Source organism: Myotis davidii, unplaced genomic scaffold, assembly GCF_000327345.1.
Source record: "Myotis davidii unplaced genomic scaffold, ASM32734v1 scaffold281, whole genome shotgun sequence".
Lineage (NCBI taxonomy): Eukaryota > Metazoa > Chordata > Mammalia > Chiroptera > Vespertilionidae > Myotis > Myotis davidii.
Window position 1 is genome coordinate 798,372 of NW_006293784.1, and position 11,338 is coordinate 809,709.

General features: G+C 34.9%; 1 protein-coding gene across 1 annotated transcript in view; it reads left to right on the forward strand.

The window, feature by feature from the left end:
- Nucleotides 1-11,338, forward strand: part of KCNH5 (potassium voltage-gated channel subfamily H member 5) — a 278,882-nt gene that overhangs the window by 167,748 nt on the left and 99,796 nt on the right. Inside the window, exon 8 of the mRNA XM_006767638.2 lies at nucleotides 10,193-10,392. Coding sequence (XP_006767701.1) covers nucleotides 10,193-10,392 — 200 coding nt within the window. The remainder of the gene's footprint in view (nucleotides 1-10,192; nucleotides 10,393-11,338) is intronic.

Sequence of the window (11,338 nt, forward strand, 5' to 3'; positions counted from 1 at the left end):
TTAAAATAGTAACTCCTTATGAAGGTTTATAAATCTACCTTTCTGAAAAATGCAAATAACTTTTTTTCTAAAAATGGTTCATGCTTATTACAAAAATCAAATATTGCAGAAAAGTTTAAAGAACATAAAAATCACCAAAAATACTATTGCCCAAAGAGTGGAGTTAAGTAACATGTTTTTTTTTCCCTAACAAAAACACACCATTAATCTTTGCTGATATATGCCCAGAAGCCCCATCATCATCATCTTAATGGTTTCAGTTGTATTGTTGTGCCATTACTTGCATCACACAATCTTCATTTTTGAACATTTTAATTTTTTTCTCATTATAAAAACATTTCAGTGAACATTTTATTGCACTCATTTTATAATGCTACTATATAACTTCTCAGAAATGGAATAATTGGGCTAAATGGTACAATTTGCATTTTTGATCCATACTTGGTACAGGCATATCTTCTTAATTATTTTCTGATAAAACCTTTTTCTACAATATTACAATATTATTTATATTACTTTTATAAACTGTTCAGTTTCAACAATGGATATACCCAGATTGTAATATTCTTGGAATTGATTAGCAAGTAATTTTTGCTGTAGCCATAGTCTTAGTGATTTTGCACATCTTAATAGAAAATTTCCCTTCCATCTCTTCAAACTGCCAGGTCAGAATACTTTGACAATATTCTTAGTCAGATGAGATCTGGGACAGTTTTTATGTACTTGTTGTCTACTTTGCTACATAAGGAGAATTTTTTAAATTTAATTCAACTTCTGTTTGTATGTGTTCTTTAGTTATATGTTCAGAATGATGCTGTCAATATATAAAATTTAACAACTTTAAAAGGTTCTTGCTTTTAAGAACGTCATTGAATTTATAGCAAAGTATGTTAACATATATAAAGGAATTTAAATATATAAAGCAAGGCATATCATTCCTAATTTAAGGAGTGAGGTATTGATAAGGTTCTGTCTGAGAATAGAAGAAGTTCCTTGACCTGTAATAATCAGAGAAGGTTTTATGAAGGAGATAATAAGCCATGAGAGTGGATGGGATTTAGGAAAGGAGGGCTTTCATAGGGGAGAGATCAGTTATCTATTGCTGTGTAAGAAATGACTCCAAATCATAGTGAAATAATACCGCCATGATTTATTATTTCTCATGACCCTACTGGTCAAATGGGTTCTTCTGCTCCTCCTGCCTGGGCTCCCTCTGGCAGCTACATTTAGTTGGCACTTCAGCTGGTGGCTTAGTTCCACTGGCACCACAAGGATAACAAGACCTCTCTATCCTTGCTGTCTTGCTCAGTACAACCCAGGCTTTTTCAGGAATGGAGGTCTCAAGGCAGCATTACAAGAGAGTACAAGTCAAACATGAAAGTTCTCTTAAGGTCTAGCTTTGGAAGTTGTATAATATCATCTCTGCCACGTTCTATTGAGAGAAATGAAGTCAAAGCCAGCACAGATGAAAATAAATAGATTTTGGTGGAAGAAACAGAGAAGTCTCCTTACAAAGAGATGTACATATCAAGATAGGAATAATTTGTGGCTATTTTGAGATTCACTACAAGGGAACTGCATGAACCAATATTTGGATGCAAGAATAAATTATATTGAGAATTAACAAGAAGATAGGTGGTGACACTATTTCTCAGAGGATACGAGAAGCTCTTGGCTATTCTACAGGTATTGTTCTGAGGATCACCAACAGTTTATTTAGGTTGTTAGCAGTGGATAAATAATGTGGCTTGGCACAAAGTTGTTTCAATATTATGTCAAGTTATTATATTTAGTACTTCCATATTAATGTAAGCATAACACCTATTATAAGGAAATGTAGAAAGAGTAATGTTATTACGCTATTGCTTCTTTTCATATTTTAGTGCTAAAGATTAGAGAAATGGTTGAGAGTATCATTACTGAAAAGTAAGGATTACCGAAAAGTATTTAAAATATATGTCTAGTACAAAATAAACAGAGAACAACCATAAATTTTAAAATTCAATTTTTCACCATAGTGAAACTGCTGGATTCAGTGTACATTCTTCATTATTTTTCTGTAGCTGATAAAGCTAGACTTACAACTAGGTCCAGCAGATAGATCTATACATCTTATAATTTGAAGGACATAAGATTATCTCTGCATCAAATCATTGGGTTGCTATGGTATCTAAATCTCACCATTGTAGTTTCCTTATTTTGTATTTTAATGTTTTTGAAATAAAGAGATACAGTATAAGAGCTTATAAATATCCTGAAAGTACCACATATGTCATTATCATCTATTCATCAGATCATATTATAATTGAAGTCTGTGTGTGTGTGTACACATGTATGAATGGAGATGATAGAAAGAAAATGTGCCTTCTCCTAACCTAGGAGAGGAAATATATTAGGAACAAAATAGAAGCACCCAAAAAACATAATCAGCTACATAACTTGTGGAATTTTATACTTCCAGTTGTTTCTTAAAACTATAAAAATACCAATTTTTAAACATAGAAAATTAAAACAGACAAAAATCTTAATTGAAAAAAAAGGGTCCATTATGCTATCTTTTTCAAGTTGGAGTACTGTTCCTTGTGTTTGTGCTGACTCTTGCCCATCTTTATGTCATCTGACACAAAGATATCTCCTTTGTGTCATTTATATTAAGCTAAAGTTTTAGTCTTTTTTTGTAACTATGATTTAAAAAATAATGTCAAAATGAAAGTATTTCCTTTTCCTTCTGGCATGTCTGAGTGACTCTATCACCAACAGTCTCTGTCTATGTGCCTGTTTATTTCCCAAACCCTCATGTTGATTCTTCCTCTGCTTCTTTCCAACTTGGTTTTAGAATTCCTGAGAAACATGGAAGACTGACCAGTGTCCCAAGGTTGACATATCTAAGAGTACCCTCATTTAAAATTGTTTTCAATTGTTTTCAGTACCGAAGACAGCCCTCCAAAGATGGGTGTGTGTGTGTGTGTGTGCATGTGTGTGTGTGTGTGTGAGAGAGAGAGAGAGAGAGAGAGAGAGAGAGAGAGAGAGAGAGAGACTGAGGTAGTCTGTACGAGCTGCTGGGTTCATCTAAAGATAACATACAATTTTAATCTTTGGTTGCCTCTGGTTGACTGACAGTTGATATATTTTGGGACTTCTTGTTTGACTCATAATAAATGATTCTGAAATGATGAGATCAGTGTTCATTGACATCTATTATTATTGTTCCTCCTATTTATGAGGCTTTGTTCTGTCTTGCCCAGTTCATCTTTATCAGAGTTACGAAAACTTCCATAGCTATTTAAGCAATGTGAGTGTACTAGTTTTATTAGAATCAAAAGAACTGTGCTAGATTAAAGAGAATAAAGAAAATTGATTTAATTACATAAAGATAGAGTAACTATCATAGAAGGATAAAGTGGAGATAAAGCTATATTGATTCTTTAATTCTTTGTTTTTACTAATCATTAATTTCTCAGAGTTCTTTTGAAAAAACAACCTTCCAACATCTTTACACTTATCCTCCTCTTTCCCTTTCTAATATTTGATCTTATTTTAGTAATTGATTAATATAAGTTCATGATTAATTTTCTAAATTGACTCTTTAGGGTATATAGGAAATATCAATAAGCATTGCTACTAAAATGAGGCTATTTTAATGGAGCCAGTTGTGTGGTAATCATGGGGTCAGCCATCAACTGGTGCAATCTGTCCAATTTATGCAATAATTTGTTAAGTTCTAGAATGTGCCCCTTCTGTGCCCCAACTTATCTAATAGCTGAAAGTTACTAGTAAAAATGATTCAATCAACTTGCATTACCTGGAATTCCCCATTCAAAATTCCAGCATCCCCGATAGGGATAATGTGCTGTATTTGTTTCTGATAATTAATACAACATAAATAAATTAATGAGATTAGTTCTAACACGATAATCGACCTACTTCAGGTACTAATGGGGCATAGGTTAAGTGAAGACTTGGAAAGAAGACATGTCTGGCTCAATAGTGGATGCCCAGAGGGAGCCTACATATATGGATCATTACAGAAAAGTATCCAAGGAGATCAGGAGATGTTATAAAAGAGCAGGAAGGAGAGCAAGACTCTGTAATGGGAAGTTTTGAAGATCAGCTTCTTTACTTTGTTCTAAAGCCAACTAGAGTTATTTCAAATGTTTTAAGACACTGTGTGCTACACATGCAATCACAGATGAGTAGAACATTTTCCTTTCACACCTTAAATATCATTATTAAATGTGAACTTTATGCCCTACCTGGTTTGGCTCAGTGGATAGAGCCTCGGCCTGCAGACTGAAGGGTCCCAGGTTCGATTCTGGTCAAGGGCATGCACCTTGGTTGCGGGCACATCCCCAGGAGGGGGTGTGCAGGAGGCAGCTGGTCGATGTTTCTCTCTCATCGATGTTTCTAACTCTCTATCCTTCTCCCTTCCTCTCTGTAAAATAAAATATATTAAATGTGGACTTTAATGAATATAAATAAAAAGGGCAATGATGACCTATGTGGCTTTAAAGGTTACCAGAAATGCATTCTCATATTAATATTTGAAATTGCTCAGTCTAGGTCCAATGATTACTTGCCAAGGTTTAGAAAAGAAAGATAATTAGGAAAAGTAAATGTCAGATGTCATCATGAAAAGTCTAAAAATACAAATTATTAATAAGGCAATGAATGGATGCAACTTGACCTCTGGAGCAAACAAAATGAAGTGACTAGAGAACATCCTTTCTTCAGAGACCTGCGTATCAACATCTTGTCTGTTAGCATGTGCAATCATGGGAGTGGAAACTATTACAATTAATTAGCTGAACATAGATTTTTTGTTGACTCTGCAAATTGTTTAACCGTGAGAAATAAACTATAGTTTATATACTTGGAGTGATTATAAGTTTATTTGTGGATTTTTGTAAACTATGAAAAGGAAAAGATTATTAGCCTTCCTTCAGAGATTGTGATTTGGAAGAATTAAAGACTAATAATAGTTTTCTGTAGGAACTAGTGGATACTACTGGAGAGCAGGGATTATGTCTGTCTTTTTTATCATTGTATCACTGGTGGCTGGCATACTAGTATCATAGTATTTATTATTCAATAAATATCTACTGAATGCAAACATGCTTGAATGAATAATGAAATCTATGATTTGTGTTATTGCATCATTCAATCTTTCTACCTATGCATCTCTTTGAAAACATTAAACATTAATTCATGACTTTAATGCTTATATTATAAAAAAACAGGCAGTTGTAAGTTTAAAAGATAAAATACATTAACATTTTAGAAAGCACTTTTCTAAAGGTACTATTGGTGCCCTAACCGGTTTGGCTCAGTGGATAGAGCCTCGGCCTGTGGACTAAAGGGTCCCGGGTTTGATTCCGGTCAAGGGCATGTACCTTGGTTGCAGGCACATTCCCAGTGGGGGGTGTGCAGGAGGCAGCTGATCGACGTTTCTCTCTCATCGATGTTTCTAACTCTCTATCCCTCTCCCTTTCTCTCTATAAAAAAATCAATAAAATATATTTTTTAATAAAAGGTACTATTGGGCTCTGATGTGCATGATAAGAAGCTCACTATCCTCCTCTCCCAGGCTTCCTACCAGGTTAAGAACAAATCTGTCTTTATTAGGGTTTATTATTATGGTTGCGTAACTAATCAAACTCAGTGGCTTGAAACAAGCACAGCTATTTGTTTTACCCATGAATCTGCAATTTGTGCAAGGCTAGCAGGCCATGTGGTGTCAGCTGGGTCGGTTTGAATGAGTCTGAAAAATCCACTTCTTAATCGCCTCAGCAAGCTGAGCTTACCTGGCTGCTAAGCTGATGTTGTCAAGCTACTTTCTGCACATGCAATCATAAGCTGATGGAACATTTTCCTTCAGAGCTTACCTATATTATTAAATATGAATATAAGTAGAAAAAGAAGTGATGGTTGAACCACCTATGTAGCCTCAGTGTTACTTTAGTGTCTTCTCATATCAGTATTTTAAATTGCTCAGTTTAAGGCCAGTGCCTAGCTGGAAGCTCAGCCAAGGCTATTGACCAGGGGCCCTGATTCTTCTCCAGGTGGACCTCTCTAGAAGAAGGCTTGGGTTTCCTCACAACATCAGAACCAAACTCTAAGAGCAGGTGTTCTAACAGTGAAGAATTGCGAGATTCTAGTTTCTTTTTTAAAAGCAATATATTTTTATTGATTTCAGAGAGGAAGGGAGAGGGAGAGAGAGCTAGAAACATCAACGATGAGAGAGAATCATTGATTGGCTGCCTTCTGCACACCCCACACTGGGGGGTTGAGCCCGCAATCTGGGCATGTGCCTTGACCGGATAGCAAACCGTGACCTCCTGGTTCATAGCTCGACACTCAACCACTGAACCATACCTGCTGGTCAAGATTCTAGTTTCTTTAAGCATGGGCCTAGATATTGGCATATGATCATATTACTATATTCTATATTCTATTGTTAAAACCGTCATAGAGTGCACTTAGATTAAAGGGCAAGGGATATACATCCTGCTTCTCAATGGAAAAGGTATCAGAAAACTTGCAGCCATTTTTATTCTATCATAATCATCTTCTAAATAATCCCTTTGTGGTGAATAAAAAATATATACAAGACTTTTAAATAAGTCATTTATTGTTGTGTATTCCAGAATTACTGAGACTCTAAATATGTTAAACTTGTAAAATTAGCCTGTTTTAAGTTTCCTTAAGCCTAAAAGGTTGCAGGATAGCATATAACAAGAGCCATCAAATTTTAACAAATTAGGCTAATTGTCATTATTAGAGTATATGAATTGACTATATAGCATCCCTTTCAAAGGGTAAAATTATATACCAGGACTCTACAAAACTGGCCAGGCCAAGCATGGGCGCTTATATTTGATGAATGACAATAGGTCTTCCCAATTTATTTATTATCTTCATATAATCAGGACATGTATCATCTTTGCTTCTAAATATTTTATTCTCCTATCTGCATTAATAATATATATTTCTCCTATGTTTTTGTATCACCAGAGATTGTGACTTGAAAATAGAATGTGTCTAAAAACTATTTTCTAGGTTTTTGGTGTATGAATTTACTGGAAAAAAATTTAATACCTGCTATGTTTCAGGAACTGGTATGTGTTCTGGAAATACAGCAGTTAGCAAAAAGGGCAAGGGCTGTACTTGCACTCAAGGAATTTGCGTTTCTAATGAAGAAGGTAGATAATAAACAAACACTAAATTAATATGTGGTGTAAATTAAAGTAGTGATAGATAGAATTAAGAACATAGGCATAGTAAGGGGATGGAGTGTGATACTGGAGGAAGAGGATGTTTAGACAAGGAGGTCTGGAAAGTGTTCTGTGCTGAGTTGGTTTTTGAGCAGAGACCTGAGTGAGGAGAGGATATAGACCAGGTAAAGATCTCCCAAAGGGTGTATTAGCAGAGAGAACAGCTAGTGAAGGTACTCTGAAGAGTTAATGTGTTCAGAATGTTTGAGTAGCACCAAGAAGGCTAGCATGACTGGGGCAAAGGGAGTGAGATGACTGGCAGAAAATATGATCAGCAAGGGAGGCAGTGCTCTGATTATCTTGGACTAGGTTGAAATTAAGTCTTTGTGTGAATATATATATATATTCTTTTCTGCTGCATGAAATATTATTTGGAAACTGTTTCCATGATGATGATGATGATGATGATACATAATAATTCATAAACACTTACTCCCTATTATACTTTCTTTTTTAACTTGTTTTGTATGAGTTACCTTGGATATCTACCAGGCATCAAAGAAGATATATGTGTCTATAATTCAGGGCAGAGGTATATTATCATTGAGAGAAGCTGCATGTTGGATACATGCGAATTTTCTGTGCTCTTTTTGCAACTTATTATAAGTAAAAATATTTTTTAAGTATATATACACATATACTTGAATCTCTTACCTTGAATTATGACCTTGTTTAGTCCTCTCCAGTATAGGACACCATACTCATGAAAATGAGAGTCAGAAGTGGATATCTTTGTAAATATGCCAAACTTATTGAGATGTTGATGACATTCTTCATTTATTAATGCTGCAAACTTTTAATACATTGGCAGTTTTCTTTATATTTTAATACTTAAACTTTTCATTTCAGCAGAATGTACGCATATTTAATGTACCCACAATGATGAAATGTGTGGTAATTTGTTACACATAAAAGCAGTAGTAAGACACTTTGGCAAAAAGAACATATTGCAAACATCTCAGGGAGCCAAACAAGTTAAATATGTCAAATAATAGGTAGTTCTGTGTTATTTATTGACAACTTCAAATAGCTGTGCACTATTACAACACATGATTGCAGCATTATTTTATTAATCCCTAAAATGCTTTTTATTTTATATTTTTATTGATTTCAGAGAGGAAGGGAGAGGGAGAGAGAGCTAGAAACATCAATGATGAGAGAGAATCATTGATCGGCTGCCTCCTGCATGCCCCACACTGGGGATTGAGCCCACAACCCGGTCATGTGCCCTGACCAGGAATCGAACCAGTTCATAGGTCGATGCTCAATCACTGAACCACGCCAGCAGGGCAAATGCTTATTATTTTAAAAACATAAATTCTCCTTCTCTTTTCTGAAAATGTAAAATGATGCTCATTATTTTAAAAACATAAATTCTCCTTCTCCTTTCTGAAAATGTGAAATTCTATATTTTACATGTATTTTTCTATCATTATTTTATGTATTATTTCTGTGTTTGACTTTCTTAATACCACAATGGTGGAATAGAGATGTTAAGTCTGTGATTACCTCTATTTTTAAATATAAATATTCCAAAGGTTTAAAGACCCAGTTCAAAAATGTCAGCACCATATTATTCTTACTCAGTTTTAACAAAACATCATCTATCTTGAAAATTACCTGCACTGTCATCAAAATTCCTAAGTAACAGCAGCAACAACAGCCTAAATACTGATAAAATTACAGCTTCCTGAATTGCAATTGTAATTTGTTGTATTCAGAGAACAATTGTTCTTAAAAAACCCCACATGATTTTCTGAAAATATGTTAAGGATGTTAAGTTGCACCACTAGCTTGATTTTATATCACCTCCATCAAAAGGAATTTTGGTTGACCAAATGGCAAAATGAAATAGCCTGTACTTTGTTTAGAGGAATCATTTTTTTTTTTAATGCTTGGAGGATGTAGAATGGAAGTGATCATTGTCTGATAGTCCACTTATTTGTCAAATGCTTATGGAATGTATGTGGTTACTAAACATTGTGTTCACTGAGTACTAAGGTGAATAAAGTCTTGCTTGCTTTCAAAAGAGCTTAGTGTTAACCAAGGGAAGGGATAGAGTGGGGGTTGTGTGCAGTTGGGGGCATGGTCAGTTTTGGCTGAACTCAGCGACTTTTCAGAGCTTTTACAAGATCAGGTAAACATTAGTAGCCTGACGAGATGTGGAGAGAGAAGGGTTGGTAAATTATGGGTTGAAGAAGGGGATCATAGACAGGGGGATTACAAAACCTTCTCCCATCGTAGGCTCCTGTAGATAAATAGCACTGGTCTGCCAGCTGGTTTTACTTTTAATTAAAATGATGAAATAAAACAATTTACAATACTGGTATACTGACATGAATTTAATAACTTGAATTTTCAGGCATTCCAAAGTTTCCTTTTAGCTGTTAATTCCAACCGTGTTTCTCTTCAGAACCTTCTAAAAACAGAACACTTCAATTTGTCTTCAGTCCCTATATTTCTTATGTTATGTCAACAATATTTATAAGTAGGGAAGTGTTCCAAAAGCTGGAAGGAGCAAGCAGTGAGAAAGAACATACATTTCTAAACTGGATCATCAATCCCTAGAAAATTCAAATTGGTCATTCAGGAGCACAAGTCTGGAGGATGACTTTAGATGCGAGGCTAGAATTTCCTAGGAAAATTATAATTTTGGAGCATTTAATTCTTCACGAAATCTGTTAGCCACTCTCATGTTTTGCCACATTGACCAGAGTATTACATATGCATGTTTGTTCTAGTGTAGGTAACACTTACTGAATTAATACCAAAAACCAGGCACTTTTCTCAGGGGTTAACATGTATTAGCTCCTAAAGTTTATGAAGACATCTCTGTCACACTATTCATTGATTGGGCCAATATTCACATTTTTTTTCCACTTGGGATGTTTGTTTCATTTTCATCATTTCTTCTCTTTCAGCTCTTCTTTATGCAACTATTTTTGGAAATGTTACCACAATTTTCCAGCAAATGTATGCCAACACCAACCGATACCATGAGATGCTGAATAATGTACGGGACTTTCTGAAACTTTATCAGGTCCCCAAAGGCCTTAGTGAACGAGTCATGGATTATATTGTCTCAACCTGGTCCATGTCAAAAGGCATCGACACAGAGAAGGTAGGGGTTATCATTATTGTTGTTATTTATTTTCTATTTCAATAGGATTCTCAGCTGCCTGTAGTTTTCCCACTCACATATTGCTTGTATAATTGCTTCATAAATGTTACTCTATTTCATAAGTAACATATCAATCAATCATATTATTGAATGCTTAGAAGGTGCAAAGCACTCAACCATTAATCATCAATTAGTACTAGTCATCACACTCAATTTAGAAATTGTGGGTTCTGAAAACAGCTAATTACTGCATTTCCATAAAACACTCTCATTGCCACTCAGAGTAATTTGCTACATTCCTCTAAAACTCTAACAGGGCTGCCATTTTCCCTGGTAGATTTTATTCTTGATTTTTTTCTTTGACCTTTTTGCCCATTTAAAATTTAGAAAACAACTTCCTTGCTTATAAACTAAAAAGAATTATGTTTGCTATCCTCCCCTAAATTCTCTCCCCTTTCACATGTTTCTAAAGCAACTTACAATTCTTTGTTTTTCCCACACAAATCTATAAGATGGACACTATCCTCCCCATTTATTTGATATCTCTAATTTCTTGCTTGTATTTTCATGAAACCTTTTTAAGTGTTTCCCATCCATCTCATATTAGGGGCAAAGAAAGGGCCGAAGGCCTCCTCACAATAAACAAAACCAAATTTTAAAAACTTCTCACTTCCTACACCCAGCTGACTCAGGTCAAATATAGAGGATGACAAATAGGGCTTGCACACAGGAGTTTTAGAGAAAACTGGTCGTGAGCTATTTTACTTTATAAGCATCAGTGGAGACTTTTATTTTTAGGTACTGATTTTTGACAAATGATAATGAAACAGCACATTACCTTCCTTGCCATTTCCCACAAATTTGATTTGTTCTCTTAATCATATGAGGTTGAGTTGTAGTTTTTCTGTAAGACCTGCTCAACAAGTACCTTTCAAAGTAAAAGGGA